The following is a 23,141-nucleotide window of genomic DNA, read 5'->3' on the forward strand; positions in this document are numbered from 1 at the left end:
AGTGTGTGTGTGTGTGTGTGTGTGTGTGTGTGTGTGTGTGTGTGTGTCAACACGATAACTTGAGAAGGCCTTGATGGATTGTCTTGATACTTGGTAGATGGGTAGGTCTTGATGAGACCTCAAAATGATTAGATTTTGGACCCCCTAACGGCTTGTTATGGTACTGCAGCTGAACTTCCGGTTTTGATATCTCAAGATCCAGACATGCTATGGTGATGAAATTTGGATGGTAGGTAGCTCTTGTGCTGGGAAAGAAGTGACGTGAGTTTAGGCCCCCTATCGGCTTGCTCTAGAACTGCAGGGGGGTTTAAAGGACAAATGTTTAAAAGAGGATAACTCAAGAACCGATTGATGGATCATCGTGATTTTTGGTATGTAGGTAGCTCAAGTGACGCTTGACATAATGATATTACAATTATGCGAATATCGATGTAATTTGCATAATTAATGAGGAAATTCTATAAATCATCTGCATTCCATGATAGGAAGTTCAAGCTTGTAAAATATGTTGTTAAGAACGAGAGAAACACAGGCAAATATTGATTATGCAAATGAAGACTTAATTTGCATAATTAATGAGAAAATGTTATAATTGCGTAGTGGTAACTGCCTGGAATTTCATACTTGGGGTGTTTGAAAGTTAAGTGAAGGTGAACAGAATTAAACATAACTTATTTAAATAAGGACCACATTTGCATAATTTATGAGAAAATGGCATTCTTTGTTAAGATAAGACTATCTTTTGGTGGAGAATATGATCAACAGACTGATATAATTCATGCAATTGAGGATCCTATTTGCATAATCAGGGTGATTAGTATATTTCTTATTCATAAAGGCTAACATCATTTGGCGAAGGTATGAGATCGTGGAACTCTAGTTTTTATTATAGTAGTAATCGGGAATAATTTGTGACTGAAAAAAACTCTTTAAACGACACCGACCTATGTGTTGGAAATATATATATTCATAGGGTAACCTACCTTCTCAATTGTCGATTTAGTTCAATATATGATTCGAAGACTTTCAGTGTTCAAGATGGCGTCAGAGCTAACGGGTCCTCAGTAATCACTCTCCCGTCCGTGCCGGGCATTTCGCGTCATTCTCGCTGTTTTTCCACCCCTGAGGCTCTCAGAAAACTTGTCACTTCTGAGGCAACATACTTACCTTCGAATGCCGTCACGTAAGGGCGCAAAAAGGCAGAGGAAACAGGATCCACGGAGCTCGACTTCTGACGAATCCTTTAGAGAGGAGGGGCCGACTGTAAAGATGGCGAATGTAACGCTGAACAGTATTGCACGTCAGCTGTCTTCTCTGGCAAACCAAACCTCCTCAAGCTTCGTGAGACTTACAGAAACAGTCACAACCATGAGTGAAGACATCAGGAGCCTGCGTCTTGAAGTATCAAGTGTCCAAGACAGCGTCAACCTTGCCTTCAAAGAAATTGAATCGGTCAAAGAGGACGCGGGTAAAAAAGCAGAAATGCTCAACAAGCGCATCGACGAGCTGGAAGCCAAAGTTCTGCAAGCAAAACGAAATCTGCTCCAAACGACAAAACCTGCTTTTCTGGGGAATTACTTTCAAGGATGGAGAAGATGTTGTCCAGCAAGCCTATGACTTTATTGACAAGAAACTGAGTGTTGACAACGCCAGGAGATTTGCATTTGTAAACGTGCACCGGATGCCGAGGATGAGCGGTAACCCGATTGACAAGTCGCAAGTCGGCTCGCTAATCACCTGGGTGAGATTTACCATAACTGATGCTTGAAATAGTTTTGAGCCGACTGGTGTAATTGGATCACTGGCCCACCACGCACTATGCTTAGCATTAAAATCACCTGTTATTATGACAGCGTCGTGGTTGGATGACCCGGCTGCAAAGACTGAGTCAGTAAATGAGTCAATGAATTGATTAACAGTACTGGAGTCCTGGCTAGGAGGACGGTAGTAAACAGAAAAGATGATACGCTGGGAAGAGTTCGAGCCAGATGCATTCAACAAACTGGGGCTCTAGATCAAAGCGTCTCTTGTATGCGATCTGGTCAGATATGTAAATAAGGACGCCACCACCATGCCGGTTCCTGTGTAGACAGAGATATTCTATATGTTACTATCATGCCCTGTCAACATTTCCACTTATGTAGGCCAATTTGTACACAATTCCGTGACAAAACGAGAAAACGTAATTAATTCCTGACACAATTTATTACTACATTGTATTAATAGAGTTAGATTAGTATAATTAGTGTCTCTCTTTTGTTATACATTGTTTATGAAACAGACCAGATTCCTAATATAGTTTGCAGAACTGTTAGATATTCTCAACACCACCATATGTGTATGTTAACACCACAAACTATGTATGTATCATTTTGCCATACGTTGTACCTGCTACATCTGTTGCGCAATAAAGTTCTTCTTCTTCTTGTCATGTCTTACTGGAGCTTGAAAACCATCTAGAGAAATGGCAACTGAGTCAACAGCCTCGAGTTCACCCAACCATGTTTCGGAGATAGCAACCACATCAAGCTTAAATCTATCTACAAGAGCAGACAACTCGTCCATTTTAGCACCAGCTACTAAACTATTTACATTAATATGCATAAAGTTAATTTCTTTACGACAGGCCCTGGATAGGGATGAATGTCTCCCGCTAGCAGGATTACAATAAAAGCGATAAAACTAAGATGTAAGTTAGAGTCTTGTATGGGTTGAGTGTATACTTACGGTTGACCTTGAGTATGAAATAAAAACCAGCGGAAAACATACCGATGACTGTCCTGTACTTCGCAGTATCTATTGGCATGGTTTTGAACCCTTTCTCAGCAATCTAATTAGATCCGTTAAACTTTGAGTAATTGAAAAGGACATGCCCATTGTTGTGAACATAGATTGACACATAACAACAAAATAACAATGAAATGGAACAGATAAGTGCGACATTGCAAATAAGTTCAGTCAATGTCAATCAAGTCAAAGCAGCCACAAAAACCGGGCTTACATAATACTAGATGTGTCTATTGTCCCTAATGAGAGAAGACTTGAAGTAGTCGTCAGGGGTTGTGTAGGACTTGCCAGCAACGTAGAGAGTCATCGTCACTCCTCGGAGACGGAACTTGGGTTTTGCTCCCTTGGCCTTGGCGTGTTTGTAGGCATCACGGAGTAGTTGTTTTTGCTTTTGTAGGGCAACAGGTAGGTGCTCACTTACCCCAACGCCAGATCGTGGTTGTAAGCGGTAAGCATGGCGCAGGACTACATCACGCTCAATCATAGAAACAAACTTAACAATAATCGGGTTACCGCTCATCCTCGGCATCCGGTGCACGTTTACAAATGCAAATCTCCTGGCGTTGTCAACACTCAGTTTCTTGTCAATAAAGTCATAGGCTTCCTGGACAACATCTTCTCCATCCTTGAAAGGAATTTCCCAGAAAAGCAGGTTTTGTCGTTTGGAACAGATTTCGTTTTGCTTGCAGAAGTTTGGCGTCCAGCTCGTCGATGCGCTTGTTGAGCATTTCTGCTTTTTTACCCGCGTCCTCTTTGACCGATTCAATTTCTTTGAAGGCAAGGTTGACGCTGTCTTGGGCACTTGATACTTCAAGACGCAGGCTCCTGATGTCTTTACCCATAGTTGCAACTGTTTCTGTAAGTCTCACGAAGCTTTGGGAGGTTTGGTTTGCCAGAGCAGACAGCTGACTTGCAATACTGTTCAGCGTCACATTCGCCATCTTTACAGTCGGCCCCTTGACCACCGCGGAAAGCTCCTGGGCATGCCTCCAGACCTTGACCAGCCAATGACCAACTACGGCGTGGATTCCATGATGACCATCGATATTGTCAACTGGATGAGCAAAACTTCCAATCACAGTGTCTCTCAACTTGACATCATAAGTGGGATGACCGCAAGCACACTAATCGGTAAAATCACGGATTAAAAGATATTCCTCTTCTCGAAAAACGGATTCCAAAAATAATACATTAGGGGACTGTATTAGTATACGCGTACGAGTTGCACAATGAGTCTGAACAGAATATAAGTATTAATCAAGTAAAATGATTTTAGGGGCACTTATACATATAATCATGATTGGTGTAAGGCATATTGTTTTATAAAGTTTCAAAAATGTCAATTGGAAAACCATCCTAGTTGTTAGATGTAGTTCAGTTCAGTAGTCTTAGCTAACATTATGGTTTGAGACAGGTGTTCATAATCATTTGTACCTGGGATATGTAACCAAAAATGTGACAGGGGTCTATATATATAAACAGCAATAAAAAAAGTATTTGGACTAACTAGATCCACCAAATTTTGAACCTATAGTAGTACTAGTAGTAATAGTTAGTAGTAGACTGGTTTATTAGAACTTAAGTTAGTACATGAATGCCTCCTGGCAGCCGTAACGGGCTGAATTGTGAGGCGATTTTACAGACGTGTCAGTCTAACTTAAGTAGTAACTGTTACACATTTAGTTAAAATCGTTACGATATAATGCAATGTTAAAATTGGCGTGTTCAATCATTAAAAATTCTAAGGACAAGTACTCAACTTGTGATACTAGCAGCACTAATGTTGACTTAAAAACAATTTTCGAGGATGTACCAGTAACATTAGAACAAAGTAAAAGATCGCAAGTGTGTGGAGCAACCTGTAAAACATGGACTTTACATGATATGTAGTTTCAAACTAGTGAGTATTGCTACTATCCTCCAAATTAGTCTCTACTTTATAGGTTGTCAAGTAGTCATAGCTAACGTATGATTTACTTGCAACAAGGAATTCGCAAATGTTTTTTTTTTACAATAGGCTAATGGATTATTCGACCTTAACTTTAGACCTTGATGATGTAAGACAAATGCTCGGCCTCAGTGAAATATAGTAAGTGTAGTCTTGATGTGGGTATACATATTTCAAGTACTCGGCTACATAAAGGAACTAAAAATTGTTTTCCATTCAACACAAAGGATGGGAGGAAAGTATTGATTCATAAATATCGTGTGACTCGCTAATGTTCAACATTAAAAAGCATGTTAAAGTGCGTAATTCGTCTAGTCGTATGATATAATTTCAATTAAAGACTCGATTATAACTCCAATTTATCACTTTAACGATTGCATTTACTTATTGTTTCAAGACGTGGCACTCCTAATTGACAGTCAGTATTTCTTGTGTTGAGAGTTGATGAGCCACCAACGCAAAATGGTGTGCTGAAGTGCACAACTGTGCATCAAACGGAAGAATCGACATTTCAATGTCCCGGCACAATGGCCAAAAACAATTTTAGTATGAAAATACAAGCAATAAAATCAAGTCATTGAACGATACCCACACCTTTGTTTTTGTTGATTTATAGTGATAATAATCGCCGGTATGAAGAAGTGGGCAATCATAATTAGACAAGACAGGGCCAGTCTTTGCCCATAACTGGAAACAAAGCAAACAAATCACAGCTGTTGTTGCACATAGTGGTCAAGTATGAAAATACGGACACCAAGCACAACCAGCCTTAGGCCATCTCTACTCATGACGTTCGAGCCTCAGAGTTCGAGCCTAATCCTGTGTACAACTGGACAGATGGACATCAAGAGACTCAGCCCTACACTAAATCATTGATGGGTCAGTTTCGCAAACAAATGAAAGGGTCCACTACACACCATAAGGTGTTTCTTGCAGTACAAACGCGCTATCACGTTCCATAACCATAAGCAGCTAAATATGCACTATTGAGTAAATTATATTACTTTTTATCACCACAGATGAGCTGCGTCACAAAGAAACCTGTGTCTAGCAATGTTTACGCGAAACCTGATTGGTCGAGAGGTAATCTCTGCCAAGATTTTCAAATAAGTACAAGAGAACTTGTTGAATTCCCAGGATTTTCATCCATATCTGTGTGGAGCTGGTAGACCCCTGACGAGTGAGAAGCATCGTGCCAGGTGTTCTGATGATGTTTCTCTCCGGCTAAACCTAAAGTTACGTATAAACAAAATAAGGTTTTGTCACTGAAAATGCCAAATTCATTTTTGACTCCCATAATTAACTCAACCTTGTTGAAGGCGGCCATGTGGGCGTCGGGAATAGATAAGACATAAAATGGAATGTTTAGAGTACATCAAAGTACATGTATGATGGGCAGACAGTAAGCCTGTCTTATAAATTATGAATAATTCATTATATAATCTTGCGTACTTAACCTCCATTTAGCATAATTAGGAACATGAGAAATCCAAAGTATGGGAAATAAACTTGCAAAATTTGAAAGGCATCAGCATGATCAATAAAAACATTTTATTGCACTTAACCTCTGTAAAAGCAATCTATTAATCTATCTGACCCTTACCTTTACGGCGAAATCTTCACTCCTTTTCTCCTTGTTTTGGTATAACTGATAGGAGCGGGAAAATTAAAAAAAATATATTTCCGATGGAAAGTACGTACTTGTCTTGAATAGAAACAACGTGATAACAATCTGGTGACGTTCTGAGAAAAAAGAATGGATTCTTTTTACCTCGAATCTCTAATATGAAGCTATCTGCGTGTTTTCAAGGCGTATTTGAAATAGATGCAAAGAGAAATGACTAGAACTCGTTCATGGAACCTACCGATATCTGGGAATTTGTTCTTCAGACCATCAACTACGCTCTGTAACTCTGCCTCTGACAGAGCCTCCATCAGGACCTCTTTGGTAGCGGCGTCTCCCTTCTTCTTCTTCCATTCCTGCAGCATGTCCATACAGCGGGACTTGTCGTCGCGGTTTCGGCCGGCGATGTTTGCGATGTCGTTGCCTTTAAATCCAAGATGGAAGGATAAATCCATCCAGCCTGTGCTAACTTCTTCCTTTGTGGAATGGAAGTACTTCTCAACACCTGAAAGAGATAGCGGAACACTGTCATTCAAGTTTGAGACACGTCTTCTCAATTCATCATTAGTTTTAGACTCAACATTTTATCACGGCTTTCAGTATACCATATCGGGTTACGACATGTAAGGCAGTTGAAATTTCAAAAATTAACTAATAAATATTTTGATGTTATGTGTTTTAAGACCACAAATCTGCTGTAAGTAAAAATTAATGACTTTTGTTGAATTGTCTTACCTTCAAAATCGCCTTCAGCTTCCCTTGACATCTGTAAATGGAACAAATATATATATAATATGCATTTGACATTCTCGTACCATTGGCATCACACATACAGTGAGCAAAGAACGGGCTATTCAATATGTGTGCGTTATTTTTGACAGAAGGGTAAATGTGTGTTACTTCTTGTCATTTCCTTCACATTTATTTCAAGTCATAACGTATCAGTTTTTAAATCGTACAAAATTACAAAAAAGTACTAAATTTAGCAAAAAATGCCTGTCAGAAACCCGTTGCCATGGCAACACAAAAAATTATAATCTTATTCCAATGATAGAGAATTGTTGCCAACAATATTTTAGGAAAAGTCACCAAGTTTGGCCGTTCTACGGCTAGCCGTTCAGACGCTAGGTGACATCAAAGTTGCCGCGGGTACTTTTAGCCCCCCCCCCCCGGTCTAGGTAGGGTTAATGTCAATGAAGGTTAGACATCCGGGTAGTAAGATACGCAAAATAAAACTCAAGCACTTTCGGGTGCTCAACCATATGTGGACTTTGTGTGACGTTTAGTTCCTTTTGGACCATCAACATTTTCCACACTTAGCATGAAAGTTCATATGTGTTTGTACAAGTCATTATGGAATAAAGACTAATCTTTAACTTCCAACACTTAAATTACAAAATTGGGACTTACCCCAAATTTTCGACCGCCAACATTGAATCTCCGGTACATTCAGTATCTCTGGAAGGGGTTAAAACCCTCGATTCTGAATCGGACTTTTTTGCAAGGGGGGTAAAGGAGGCGGTCTACATAAGAGCTCACAGACCTAACCTGAACAGATACGGAGGGCGACACAAGTTATCTGGCACGTATGACCCGCTACTACGGTCACGTGTCTCTGACGTCACGTTCCAAGAGTAAACGGGTCCATTCCGTGAACAAGGTTGATGGAGTCAACCGAAAATTTGGGGTAAGTCTCAATTCTGTAATCTAAGTGTTAGAAGTTAAAACTTAATCTTTATTTCATAATATTTTCCACACTTATTTGCATGTTTATCAATAGTTCGTGCTAAAATAAATAAGAGGATAGTTTATTTTCATCATTTTGATCGGATATCGATAGCACATCGTATTTATAGGCTAAATTTGCTGAAATATAAACCTACTTTTCTGTAAGTTGTAGTGTGTCACTGACGAAAGGCAGTGGATGCTACCTGAAACGTCTGACCGCTTTCAAAATCACACCCAGTTGCTAGAGTAACTGTCTTTTTTTTGGGGGGGGGGGGAGGGGTTCATTTTAAGACATTAACTGAAAATATTTTGAGGTCATTAAGTACTGGCATGATTGTCGAGGAGATTTAGAACATTTTAAACTAAGTACGCAATTTTCATACTTGACGATGTAAACGCCAAATCGATTAAAAACTTTATCATAATAAGCACTAAATATGCGTGACGTTCAACACTTAATCATAACAATCACCTGTGAAACCTTACCTTATTCCTACTGACCACCTGTGCTCCATGCTTCAGAAGGAGTTTAGCAACACCGACATGTCCTCCTTCAGTTGCATAGTGAAGTGGCGTGTTTTCAAACTGTCAAAGCAGGAACAGTAATGGCACGGTTAGATCATTTATTCACCCATTCAGTCCCTCATTCATTCATGCCTGTTGTTGGAGTTTCCACCGTTATCACAATCAACACTTAAAATGCTCATGACGCCAAAATATGACTTAAGCTTGTCTTAGGCAGTATGTCAAAGACGTTGTCAATAATGATTGTGGATATTTGTGTTAATTCTTGTATTAATGCCTGTGTAAATAAATGTAAATAAATGTGTAATGAATTTGCATGTACAACTGGACGTAATTCAGCCTTTGGCTGCAAAGTCCACGTTTTTTATGAATAAAACACCATTTGATTGATTGATTTATTGATTGATTGATTGATTGTTTTATTGATTGATTAAGCTGATTTTAATCGGCATAACTAGTATTGCCTAGCTAACAGAAACATTTACAATGAATATGCACGGTTCTCCTGTTACACTCGAAATTTTAATGGGAAAAGTTAGCACAAGCCGGTCCTGTCAGGCGATTTGCATCTCTACATTTTTAATTTTTGCATGTCTGTATTTTTTCCTGAGCTGATGTCACCAGTGATGTCAGTGATTGGAACAAACTTCAAGTGACTATATTGTATGTATACTTACGATACTTGTATGTATTTAACAGACTTTTTTGGTGTCATTTGGTCTTTAATATGCGTGACGTTCAAAAACACAAAAGCGCTCATTGACTGTAGTAAGTATTAACTCTTACGTCACCCCTACTGTCCACCTGTGCTCCAGCCTTCAGGAGGAGTTCAGCAACACCAACAACCCCTTCTTCAGCTGATTTGTGGAGCGGCGTATTTCCAAACTGCATCAGCAAATAACCATACCTTCAAGTAACAGAGTTATCAACCAAGGATTGAGGTATTCAAGAATTCATTATTTCCTAGAACTATCGCAGAGTGGAACTCACTGTACAGTAGGGGCATTGTCATTGGATCGGTTTAAACAGTGCCTACAGTTAGATGTTCAAGGGTTATGTGTTACAAGTCGGTCTGTGTAATGTAGTCAGCTGCCGCCGCGCCGCGTGCCTGCAAAGCTGGTGTGTTTCGCCGAAAGGCGGTTATAAGGGCTATGCAGATACAGATACAACAAGAACAGAGATGTCATTACGTACAAGTTGTTAGAGAACCCTGCGGCCATTATCATAACAAACACTGAATATTTGTGGCTTTGAACGCGGAAACATACCCATTACGTTAGTAGATGCCATACCTTGTACACTGTACAATTGTTGCGCAATAAAGTTATGTATTATGTAGAAGTAAGCGTCAGCATGCACCTACCTCATTCCTAATGTCCACCTGTGCTCCAGCCTTCAGGAGGAGTTCAGCAACACCAACATGTCCTCCTGAAGCTGCACAATGAAGTGGCGAGTTTCCGAACTAAAACAGCAGGGATAAAGATGACAAAAGAAAAACTTTACTGCGCAACAGATGTAGCGGGTACAACGTATGGCAGAATATACATACATAGTTGATGATGCTAACATACATACATAGTTGATGATGCTAATTATAACATACATACATAGTTGGTGATGCTAAAAATATCTAACAATTCTACTAACTGTACTAAGAATCTGGTCTACTTTCATTAACAATGTATAACAATAAAGAGATACTGATTATACCAATCTAACTCTATTGATAGTAATATAATATTGTGTCAGGAATTTATCACATTTTCTCGTTTTGTTAGCGAATTGTGTATAAATTGGCCACATAAGTGTATATATTGACAGGACATGATAGTAGTATATTGAATATCTCTGTCTTTGTATGGGTAGTGTTATATTGGTTTTACATGTAATATATTGCAACAATTTTCGTCGGTTTTCATCATAGGTTGGGCAATCTGTTATAAAATGTAATTCGTTTTCAACGCCTTTATAAAAATTATGGCACGTGGCATGACGTGAATACTCTCCAAGCAGAGGTTTGTGTTTTAGGTTATTTTTGGCGTGTTTTTAGACTTTGACTTTTTTTATCGGAGTTTCTTTTCTGCACTGAATTTTTTCCCCACCCAACCCAACTTCTACCGGCACTCACCCCGGGGAGGGGCAAACTTATTCAATAAACGTGACAGTGCTCCTCCCCGGGAACCATCAAATTATCATTAGGGATATCCATTTTACTGTGGTGGATTATCACACATCTAGCCAGTCAGAAAGACATTCATTTGGCCACATGCCTCCTGCTGACTGTGCCTATTCATGCATCCGTTTCACACCTCCTTGCAGAACGACTGAAATGTGTTGAAGTGATTAGGTTTATAGTACATTGAATCTTTCGACTGCCGGCATTGGTTGGGTTGGGTGAAAAAAAATTCCAGTGCAAAAGAGAAACCCTGATAAAAAGGCCTAAAAACACGTCAAAAATAACCCCAAACCTCTGCTTGGAGATTATGGCGTGAAAAGATAAGCCTATTGTGATTACCGTGAAAAACACTAAATTTACGTTTAACATTCAAGCATGTCCATCGCCTATAGCCTGCATCAACACGTACCCGATCCCTACTGTCCACCTGTGCTCCAATCGTGAATAGGAGTTCGGCAACACCGACATGTCCTCCTAAAGCTGCGTTATGAAGTGGCGTGTTTTCAAGCTGCATCAGGAACAAAGATGACATAACATGGTTGGAGAGCTCTATTCAGATTATTATAATAAGCACTATATATATATGTGTGATGCCCAGCACTCAAATATACCTATCACCTGTAGTAAGAATTAACCCTTACCCCATCTTTGCTGTCCACCTGTGCTCCAGCCTTCAGGAGGAGTTCAGCAACACCAACATGTCCTCTTTTACCTGCTTCGTGAAGTGGCGTGTTTTGAAACTGTCACAACAAGAACGGGCATTGCGTGGTTAGAGAAGGATATCGCCATTATCATTACGTGTTTTTATTTCCTACACAAAACTGTCATATTCAAAATCTTATATCCTTATTACCTTTGCTTAGAGAACTGTACATCATGGGGAACGATGCTGTATGCTGGTTTTTTTTTCAGATTGCGCCAGGGTTGTAGTAACAGAGGACATACAGTGTACGCGTATAAACGTCGTGGCGTCGGGTGGTGTAGTGGTAGATCATTCGCCTGTGAAACGGGAAACCCGGGTTCGATCCCGAGTCGTACTCGGGACGTTGTCATACGCCCGACGTTGTGTCCTGGGAAGGGCACTTTTCACGACTTTCCTCACAAAATATCCTCACTCCACTCAGGTGTGAATGGGTACCTAACCTCGGTTGGGGAAAGCCGTATTGATGTCACCTTAGCTTGTGACAGACTCTTCGGGTACGAAAAAAACGTCTCTCTTACTCACCCAGCCAAAGTTGACATCCACTCCCTGTTGGAGCAGCTCCGTCACTGCCTCTACATCTGCTTCCTCAACTGCAGTTAAAAGTTCCTAAAGGAAGTATAATTACGTAACACTTATTACTATAATACAACAGGAATGCAAATAGTAAAGATTCCAAGGGACAGTATCATTAATCGGCCTCCTGTAAGTATCTTGATTACAGTACGATTGTCATTTATCATTCTTGAAGAGTCACTTAGAGTCACTGGTATCATCTTTAGAGGCACCTTTACTCAATATCAATTAAATATCAATCCAGGTACTCAGACGTCTCTGTCAATATTTGTTTTACGCCACAGTTAGATCTATTACAAAGTCCCAAGGTGCAAAATAGTTAAAGTAAACATTAGATCAAGCTTTGGCAACCGATGTTTAAAGTCCACAGACACTGCGTTACTTACACGGTCAGAGTACAAGTTGATATTACACTAATTTTTGGCCAAAATGTTCATATTCTGGGAGAACATCAATCAAAATACTCACAAAATATCAAACTGTATCATTGTACAAGTCTTAACATCAACTAAACAATTTAAGTGAAGTTTCTTTGCCTTTAATACGTGGCCACAACCATTAATTCAAGATAAACCACTGCAATGAAATCCTGCAACACATAACGTAAAGTAAAAGAGTTTACCTGCTCACATGCCCGATTAGACATCTTGTAGATTTCTAGCCAAAGCTTTGCGTCTTGGGTCTCGACAGGAGTACAGCAATTTCAGTCTTTGTTGAGAAGTGTAACAGTAGGGTAAAGTTTCCGCCTACCTGTCCGCCATTTTTTAGATAAATCGATAATGTTACAATAACGCAATGGACTGTTCCATTCTATGTATATACTTGTTAATGTTACTTTATACTATACATTATGACAAGAGAAATTGGATACACTTTTTTTATCATTCGTGATTTTTTTGTAGGGGACTTTTAATTTTTAACGTCTAACATTTACTTAAGAAATATGAACTATCAATCTCCTAAAAATCATAAAATCATTAGCAACTTTTTGTGGTGTATTTTATCATTATCATGAGGGCCTAATGCAAGGAGAATATCATATGCAATAGTTTATTACTTCATATATAGCATTATTTTACACTGGCCGGGTACAGAAAGCACAAGACACGTTCATTTTCTCATTCATTTGATGTGAGCAGCAATTAGACCAAACAGTATTTTTTTATTACAAAATTATTTAGGGAAGACATACTTTACATGGAAAATCATATAATTTTTATCTTTTTGAATGAGATGTTATACTAAGCACTTTGCTCCTTGTAAAAATATTGAAGCATCAAATCAGCAAATCACAAACACTCCTAGTCCTCACAGTGTTAGCTATAGTGACTGAATCTCACTTGCCGCCAAAAAAAGATGTTTCCAGATTGACGATACGCTCACTGCTGTGTTGCAAGTGTACATGAACATACCTACATTTGTTATTTTTGTCCAGGCAACAAGTAAAAGGGACCTGAAAATGTTTACGTACTTAGAATAACCTTGCTCTCACGAAACATGGCCGCCCGGCGGAACTAATTAGATATTACGTCAATTTTATTAGAAGAAATGATATTGATAGTATGCTCAACCTACAAACAAAACATGGGTATACTTGTTTTACTTTCCAATTGTACGCCATTGCTGTACAAAACGCTAAAAGAAAACGTGTAGGCAGAAGTAAAGCACGTTATCCGGATAATCAGGAGATGCAATTGACCTTTGACCTAGGGGACGTTCACCTCTGACCTCACTATTCGACGGAAAGACCACACAAAGCTGCCCGAGTAGTCCCGATTTACGTGGAGAGAAAACACCGCCACTGGAGGCAGGTAAGGCTCCAAAACGAGCAGCCAAGTATTCTGATGGCGAGTAAAATAGTTAGAAATCATTTCTGTTGAAAAAGAACCAGAGCAAACTTGTGATTTATACCCTTTTTTCGGTTACGAATATGGTAGCAAATTATGAAGGGGGAGGGGGGCGAAACCTTGTCAGTTTGCAATTAGAACTCGGGCTATAAGTTACAGAAAAGTGGGATCTTTTGTCTTACTCTGTCTTCAAAACAGAAGTCAAACCCAGTGGTTTCAGGAGTTAACAGTGGTATTTTGTGTATTTAATTTAATTACTTTTTCTTGTACGAAATGTTTCTTCCGTACTTGTAATTAGCCCACGGGCATGAATTTTCAAGCTTCACTCAAGCACAAGGCACCAAGAGTTAAATACCTAGAGAGACTTTTTGACTCTGAACTGAACCACGCGAAACCGAGCACCAAGTGACCACGTCTAGCGATATATTAGACGTTAAACAAGGACAACAACAAGAAGCAATAAAACTTTATTATGTGATATTACATCCTGTTTGCCATAATTGCAAAAGTGCAGAGGAATGCCGGTTGCTTTGCCAGCTTTAGAATGGTGTGATTGATGCCTTTCCGATGTTTGTCCTGGCATGATAGTCTCTACCAATGTCCAATGTGTTGCTTGAATATTAATACTAAAAATACTAGTATGCCAAATACACAGAATTATATTTCAGAAATGTTAGCTGGCCATTTGAGTTCATTTTGTAACCCGTAGGGACCAATTTGTACTTCCAGCAACCGATTTGGTGGCAGCCCTTTCTTTGTTGTCCTGGCATTTATTTATTTCTGTTTTATTTAAACAGGGTAGAGACCTCAGTGCTATTTAAAAACACTGCTTTTCAGGAATGCCCTGTGACAACATGTTACACATGAAAACAATGAAACCAACATCAAACAATACATTTCGGCCTTGGTTGATGATAGTCTACAGGTCTTAATTATAAAGATAAAAGAGTGATTGGCAATGCAAGTTGTCTTTGTTTGTCTGTGACTCCCCCTACAGAACAGAAATGGAAGATTCCAGCTGTGAACTCTCTACTGGAAAACTGTCTGTTGAACAACCTGGATATGAGATGGACTTTACTGAACACCCTGGGAAGGAGAGTGACAGCAGGGAGACCCAGACAACAGACATGGGCCCGCAGCAGGAAACGTGTGATGTGAACTTTCCCCGACCTGTCAACACGTCAACCTCACAGGTACAGGTGAGCAATGGCAATAAGGGAAGACATGTGCATAAACACACCGGTGAGAAACCATACATGTGTGGGAAGTGTGGGTACAGGACAGCTGAAAAGGATCACTTATCCCAACATATGAGAACCCATCCAGCTGAAAGGCCCTACAAATGTGACCAGTGTGACTATTCTGCAACAAAGAAATCCCACTTGGACAGTCATCTAGTAAAGCACACTGGTGAGAAACCCTACACGTGTGAGGAGTGTGGGTACAGGGCAGCTAAAAAATTTGACTTAACCCAACATATGAGGATCCATACAGGTGAAAGGCCCTACAAATGTGACCAGTGTGACTATTCTGCCAGAAGGAAATCCCACTTGGACAATCATCTGGTAAAGCACACCGGTGAGAAACCCTACATGTGTGGGGAATGTGGGTACAGGGCAGCTCAAAAGTATCACATATCCCGGCACATGAGAACACATACAGGAGAAAGGCCCTACAAATGTGACCAGTGTGACTATTCTGCAACAAAGAAATCCCACTTGGACATTCATCTACTAAAACACACTGGTGAGAAACCCTACACGTGTGAGGAGTGTGGGCACAGTGTAGCTCAAAAGTATCACCTAATCCGACATATGAGGATCCATACAGGTGAAAAACCCTACAAATGTGACCAGTGTGACTATTCTGCAGCACAGAAATACAACTTGGATGCTCATCTAGTAAAACACACTGGTGAGAAACCCTACACGTGTGGGGAGTGTGGGCACAGGGTAGCTACAAAAAGGGACTTAGGCCGACATATGAGGACCCATACAGGAGGGAAACGCTACCAGTGTGACCAGTGTGACTTTTCTACAGCACAAAAACCTAAATTGTTCCGACATCTTGCAAAACACAAGTGTAAGAAACCCTACATATGTGGGGTGTGCGGATTCGCAGCAGCTAAAAACTCTAAATTATCCCGACATATGCGAACTCATACAGGAGAAAAACCCTACAAGTGTGACCAGTGTGACTTTTCTTCAGCACAGAAATACAACTTGGATTGTCATCTAGTAAAGCACACTGGTGAGAAACCCTACATGTGTGAGGAGTGTGGGTACAAAACAGCTAAAAAGTTTGACTTAACCCGACATATAAGGACCCATACAGGTGAAAGGCCCTACAAATGTGACCAGTGCGACTATTCTGCAATAAAGAAATCCAACTTGGACAACCATCTAGCAAAACACACTGGTGAAAAACCCTACACGTGTGAGGAGTGTGGATACAGGACAGCTCAAAGGTCTGACTTATCTGTACATATGAGAACTCACACAGTAGAGAGGACATACAAGTGTGACCAGTGTGACTATACTGCCTCGGTGAAATCTAATTTAGACCTACATGTAGCCAAGCACACTGGTGAGAAACCCTACATATGTGAAGAGTGTGGATACAGGGCAGCTCAAAAGTTCCACCTATTACAACATATGAGAACACATACAGGAGAAAAACCTTACAAGTGTGACCAGTGTGATTATTCTGCAGCACAGAAATCCACATTGGACAAACATCTAGCAAAACACACTTGTGAGAAACCCTACATGTGTGGGGAGTGTGGATACAGGGCGACTCAAAAGTCTCACTTATCCGTACATATGAGAACTCATTCTGGAGAAAAACCTTACAAGTGTGACCAGTGTGACTATTCTGCAGCACAGAAATGCCAATTGGACAACCATATAGCAAAACACACCGGTGAGAAACCTTACATGTGTGGGGAGTGTGGGTATAGAACAAAGCGAAAGACTCACCTATCCCAACATTTGAGAACCCATACAGGAGAAAAACCCTACAAGTGTGACCAGTGTGACTATTCTGCTACACACAAATCATCTTTGGACCAACATCTAGCAAATCACGCTGGTGAGAAACGCTACATGTGTGAGAAATGTGGCTACAGGACAGTTCGTAGTTCTGACTTATCCCAACACATGAAAACCCACACTGGAGAAAAACCTTATAACTGTCGTTTCTGTAGCTACTCCGCAGCAAAAAATCTCACCTGATTGCACATGCGATACGACATCAAAAAGATATTAAATCTACAAGTGTGGCAAGTATACAACCTACACATTTGTCCTCTTGTAACGAGGAAGGCAAAATGGAAGAAGAACCTCTCCAGGAGTGACCATGTTAACTGTATACTGTACTTGGGCCTAATAACTACTCTGCATGGTAGGTGGACGTGCCCAGGCAGGTCTGCAAAAATTATTTTTATAGCAAATGTGCCATAGAAAACCCTGTGTAAACTCGCACCCCATTAGATAGGACCTAAATATCTAGGCATAGATGTACTGTTTTTATGTTGAATTTGACTGTATATTTAAATATTGTACTTTAAATAGAATAGAGGAGGAATGCCATATTATAATAGAAAATGAACTAAATGTATAGGTTTAACGTTTGTATAAAACCGATATCCATTCATGTACTTAAGTTCTGTGGGAAAATTATACTCCTAATAATAATATGCAACTAGACAAACCTTCCATCGAAAAACATATCTGTTCGTTTATTTCTACAATAGCTCAAAAGCGAGGAGAATATGAATTTATGTACCGATAGTTAATTTCACTTAGTATGTGTTCATCATGTTTATTGTGACCTGTAATTAGCCCCGCGTGGCAAAATGTGACCTCTAGTGCAACGTAGGCAGATTTGCAGTGCAACGTATGCAGATCTACGTGTTGATAATTAAAAAAATTTAAAAGAATTTGTAAATATTGTAGTGCAAAGGCTGAGGAAGACGAAATACATTTTATTTCAAAGTGTTCATTCCATAACAACGCTCGAAATGAGTTGACTGTCCAGACTTCTACAATACATCCCAATTTCTCTAAACTTACAGACAAAGAAAAAACTATTCTTCTTTTAACTTCCCGAAACCCACAAATTTTGGAAAAGGTGGGACATTACGTCTTCCATCATGGTTACAGAAGAGAAGTCAAACCCTTCAGACATAGTTTTAGATATAGTTATAGTTATAGACAGTTACCTTTACCATGTAGACTTAAGTTATTTTATACTCTATTTCATTGTTCTTTTATGTTTATAATTTGCAATAAGCCTCCGGGCACGAATTTGCAATAAACTTTTCAATTAAAGTGCATTGATCCTTTACACACTGTGTGGTGAATAGTGCAACACTCAATTCCATTACTGTAGCCCCTGGAACACGCTTGTGCAATAACCTTACAGCAGAGTGACCACTCTACAGGGACCATTTCCGCTTTATTACGTAGAGTGACCACTCTACAGGGACCATTTCCGCTTTAGTACGTAGAGTGACCACTCTACAGGGACCATTTCCGCTTTAGTACGTAGAGTGACCACTCTACAGGGACCATTTCCGCTTTAGTACCTAGAGAGACCACTCTACAGGGACCATTTCCGCTTTAGTACATAGAGTGACCACTCTACAGGGACCATTTCCGCTTTAGTACGTAGAGTGACTATTCTACTAGGACCATTTCCGCTTTAGTACGTGGAGACCACTCAAACAAACGAAGCAGCTTGGGCTAAGTGAAGTTCATTGACCTGAAATGCTAGAAAAAAACTTAATTGGGCGCAAATGATTGCTGAAATTTAGATGTTATATTATTGTCCTGTTGGACTTTTTACACAACATTTTCAAGTAATTTGAAGTCTTAATCAGGTCACAGACCCTTGACTTTTTTTGCCCTGCGGCGGTATAGTTACTTCCGCATTCGTTGCGTTTTGCTGTGGTGTGATCCGTTGCTCGAGAAACACTGCCAAATCGTACATACACAGAGCACTATATAGATGTCACTTATTGTGCAAGCCATATATATGGGTCCCGCTGGACAAGGGTAGAGGGTCTGGATGCCTTTTTGTTTATTCCTTTTGCTGTGCTTACTTTCTTAGTGTCGTTAATAGTCCCACAGGGCCGTTTATTGTGTGTACGTGTTTACCAAAGCGTTTCAGTTCCTAGGCTCGGTGCGGGTACGGGACACTGTGACACCAAAGACGCATTTATCCCAACACTGAAACTCCTATTAAAACAGGTAAAACCCCAAGTGTGACCAGCGTGATTTTTCTGCCGCAATAAAATGATCTGTAAACATGTATCGTGGGGGGAGTTATATAATGGAAATAAAAACACGCTCTTTTGTAATGTTGGGAACTTGATACTCGTCTTACCAGCGAAGTGTTTATGTCTTTTACGCTTTATTTAGAAAACAGGAACCGAAAACAGGAGTCGAGTGTTCGATAGCGGAACTGTGAAGTGTCGAAACACTATAATTCATTTAACACAGACCACATTACCGAGCAAAAACATAGATCCGTGTCTAAAACATTCAATATGTCTCCTAACCAGGCATGTTTGGTCCTCCTCTTTGCCTGCTTGGTTACAGATTGTGTTCGGGGAACGCTACAGTTGTCCGCGACCGTTCCAGAAAACGCTCACGCCGGGGAAACCGTCACTCGTGTTCGGGTGGACCAGGGGGAAGATCGGGAGGAAGTCAGGTGTGAAATTGTCGCCGGAGACGAGAACGGGCGCTTCCGTGTGACCGACTGCGTGATCCAAGTGGCACGCCCGTTGGACTACGGCGTCCACCCCGGCTATAACCTCACAGTCAACGTCACTGGGTCTTCCAAAAGGTACGAGCAGCTGTATGTTGACGTACAAGTACAAGACGTGGAGGGATACCCGCCTGTTTACAACGACACGTGCGAAATGCCGATACGGAGTGGCCCGGGGAAGTCCGGTGATTCCTTCGTCGATATCAAATGGCAAGGTGAGGCCATGGTTGAGGCAGCCGGAGTGATTTCTGTATCGAAATATTTTCATCACAGACGTAAGGATATTAGTCCACCATTGTCATTCTCTATGTATTACATTACCGTGAACAGTGACTGTCAGCTACAGGTAACATGGGCCCCAGGCCACCCCGCAGACATTAGAACCATTGAGAGTCTCTTTTTAGGAAAAGTATCGTGCATCTATTGTTACGATCCAAAAGACTCCTCTATAATCGAAATCGCATTGTTCAATGGCGGAAGGGACACTAGGTGTAGTGAACATACCCCTCTGCCTACACCTGAAATCAAAAGGCACTATGTACTTGTCGGTTCAATGCTTGTAACTTCAAGAAAAAGACAACGTTTCACATGCGACGTACCTGATAAAACGTCCATAATCGTCAACAAAGATGCCACACATTTAGAAGTAAATAATTTGGAAGTTGAATTCGAGCCGGTAGGATGTCCCCCGAACAGGTACGGCGTGATGTGCAACCAGAACTGCACCTGTGAGAACGGCGCCCGCTGCCATACACTGAACGGGGCCTGCAAGTGCAGGCCTGGATGGCAAGGTGTCGTCTGCGACATACCTCACAGAACCGTGGCCATCACCGCGACCCCTGGCGACTCGCGACGGATTTACATCACCGGCTCTGTAAAGCTGCAATGCAAGGTTTTCCATCTGGCTGCTGAAAGGATGATGTGGATATTTCCTAATAAAACTGGAAAGTGGCTACAGGGCGCTGACGAAGGTAGTGTAAGGATTGACAGCATCCAGTCCGAACACAACGGTACCTACACTTGTACTGTGTTAACGGAAGACGGGGCGGTCATTAACACAAGTTACGAGCTTCAGGCCGTCGCCTGTCCTCCCGGTAAAACGGGTGAATCGTGCCGAGAAGAGTGCGTCTGTAGCCACGGTGGCAGCTGTGACCGGTGGGCCGGATGTGTCTGTCCGCCGGGATGGACGGGACCCACGTGTCAGACCTCATGTCCAACGGCAAGCTACGGACATGGCTGCAACAGCCGGTGTGGTTGTCAGCATGACGCCGCCTGCGCTCCCACCGACGGCCGGTGTAACTGCACGACGGGCTGGTTCGGTAGACACTGCAGCAGGCCGTGCCTCGCAGGTCGGTACGGATGGAGATGTCGGCAGGCCTGTGCCTGTAAGAACAACGCCACCTGTCACCACGTGGATGGAACCTGCGCCTGCGAGCCACCCTGGACCGGCAAGCGGTGTGACGTCAACGAAAGGGATACGTACACATTCCGGCTGTCGCTTCAGATTATCATACCCCTCACATTGGTTCTGTTAGTGGCCGCTCTGGTACTGTTTACACGCTACAAACGAAACATAAGTAAACATGCGGCACAAGAAGAGCGTCTAGAGGAGACCAGAGCTTTGCTGGAGCTGAGAAGTATGGAAGAAAACCTGGCACAGAGTTTGCAGCCAGGCTGGCTCCACCGATGGGAAAGGAACGCCGACGATCTGACTCTGGGCGAACTGGTCGGACTGGGCGCGTTTGCGCAGATCAGAAGAGGGCAGCTTTGTATAGCTGGTGCCAACGTCACGGTGGCAGTCAAGTCCGTCCGCGGGGAGGACAGGCGGTGCTACCGAGCCTTCTGCAGGGAAGTCGCCGCGCTGATAACCGTGCACGAAAACCGCGATGACCAACATGGCGGACACCCCAACATCGTCAAGCTGTTTGGAGTCGTGACGAAGTCCTCGCCGAAGTGTATTCTCTTAGAATTTGCTGCCAACGGCGAACTTTTGGCAATCCTTAGACAGCAACCTCGTCAGAACGGTCCTCTAGTCAGGTTTCTCCGCTATGCCGTCCAGATATCCCGTGCCCTGAGCGAGCTCCGACGTCTGCGGATCGCTCACGGTGACGTGGCCGCCCGAAACGTCCTCGTCAGCGGCGATAACGTGGCCAAACTTGCGGACTTCGGTCTGGCCCATGACGTCTACACCACAACTACCTACGTGTCCACAGTCCGGACTGACGCGGACGAACTCCTTCCCCTGAAGTGGATGGCTCTGGAGTCGCTAGAGTCTCGCGAGTTCACGTGCGAGAGCGACACGTGGTCGTTCGGCGTGCTGCTGTGGGAGATCACTGCCTTCGGGGAGGAGCCCAGCTACCAGCGCCAACTGAGTTGTCCCAAGTTGGTGGGGATCCTGAGGCGAGGAGTCCGTCTGGAGAGGCCGCCCGGATGTCCGGAGAAGCTGTATGACGTCATGAAGTCGTGTTGGCAGGAGGACCCTTCGGTAAGGCCAGAGCCGGCAGAACTGGAACAGAAACTGACGGAATGTCGTCACGAAATGGAGCCGCTTCTGGTAATGGAGAAGGAAACCTCAGTTTAATCCATACTGAGCAGCAGTATTAGTATCATATTAGTTTCATATTAGCAATGTTAGTATCATTAGGACCGCCAGCAGTGGAAGACTTTGGCCAAACATAATGTTACCCCGACGGCTGACTAAGCTATGGGAGAGAGTGAGTGGGTGAGTGATAATATATCAGGACATGTATCGGTATAGCCAGTATAACCTCCCTTCGGCGTAACACACCAGCATTTCACCTCAAGAGCGCGTCTCTGAAATGTAGCTGATAGTTGGGAAGTCGGCCTGTCCAAACTGTTAAGATGGTTTACCGGAAATCTTTCAATATCAATCCATAGACGTCAGAATCATATTTATATAGATAGAGTATTTGCATTACACCGTATGAATAGGTGGGGTTGGGACGTGGGTCATATAAGGTTAATGAGCAATGCTAACATTTTGATTTTACTTTTTTGTGTTTTTTATTCTTCAGAATATACTGGCAATTGTGCTGTAAATTAGCTACAGTATGATTGAGCCTTTAGGACTGTCCGGGTGACCCATCCAATTCCTTTGTAAATTTTTTTACATGAAATAATATACTAGATTGTAGATTGTTAAGTCACCTTTAAGTTATTTGTTGCTGTTATGCTTTGTCATGCCTTGTCTTGTCAGCAGAACAAGCCTTTTGTAATAGCCACTGGCTAGTTCGGCTGCCCTGGCTGTGAGGTTTGAACAGCTAAACAGATAGATACAATAAATAGATACAATAAATAAAAGAGACATCTTCCAGAGACATGGCCCGAAACTAACCTGAACTCTGTACTGAATGACACGCGTTAACCACAAGTGCTTTGCTTGCTAATAAAAGCACAAAAATTAGTACTTTGTAGCGATTTCATGTTCACTGGGTCAC

General features: G+C 41.7%; 3 protein-coding genes across 3 annotated transcripts; 2 read left to right on the top strand and 1 right to left on the bottom strand.

Annotated features, from left to right (window-relative positions):
* Window positions 1-6,354: 6,354 nt before the first annotated feature.
* LOC109470436 (ankyrin repeat and protein kinase domain-containing protein 1-like) lies at window positions 6,355-12,710 on the bottom strand. Its single transcript, XM_019769389.1, has 10 exons — window positions 12,687-12,710; window positions 12,014-12,097; window positions 11,430-11,528; window positions 11,192-11,296; window positions 9,976-10,074; window positions 9,399-9,497; window positions 8,574-8,672; window positions 7,095-7,125; window positions 6,601-6,864; window positions 6,355-6,383 (listed from the first exon to the last, which is right to left on the bottom strand). The coding sequence occupies exons 1-10, from the start codon at window positions 12,708-12,710 to the stop codon at window positions 6,355-6,357; spliced, it is 933 nt and encodes a 310-aa protein (XP_019624948.1).
* Window positions 12,711-13,801: 1,091 nt separating this feature from the next.
* Window positions 13,802-18,014, top strand: LOC109470448 (gastrula zinc finger protein XlCGF57.1-like). Its single transcript, XM_019769399.1, has 3 exons — window positions 13,802-13,875; window positions 14,909-15,657; window positions 16,078-18,014. The coding sequence occupies exons 2-3, from the start codon at window positions 14,916-14,918 to the stop codon at window positions 17,142-17,144; spliced, it is 1,809 nt and encodes a 602-aa protein (XP_019624958.1). The 5' UTR covers window positions 13,802-13,875; window positions 14,909-14,915; the 3' UTR covers window positions 17,145-18,014.
* A 1,448-nt stretch (window positions 18,015-19,462) lies between these two features.
* LOC109470447 lies at window positions 19,463-22,264 on the top strand. The gene has a single exon (XM_019769398.1). The coding sequence runs from the start codon at window positions 19,463-19,465 to the stop codon at window positions 22,262-22,264; it is 2,802 nt and encodes a 933-aa protein (XP_019624957.1).
* Window positions 22,265-23,141: the final 877 nt, after the last annotated feature.

The sequence above is a fragment of the Branchiostoma belcheri genome, unplaced genomic scaffold (genome assembly GCF_001625305.1).
Source record: "Branchiostoma belcheri isolate BF01 breed outbred unplaced genomic scaffold, Haploidv18h27 scaffold225, whole genome shotgun sequence".
NCBI classification, from domain to species: domain Eukaryota; kingdom Metazoa; phylum Chordata; class Leptocardii; order Amphioxiformes; family Branchiostomatidae; genus Branchiostoma; species Branchiostoma belcheri.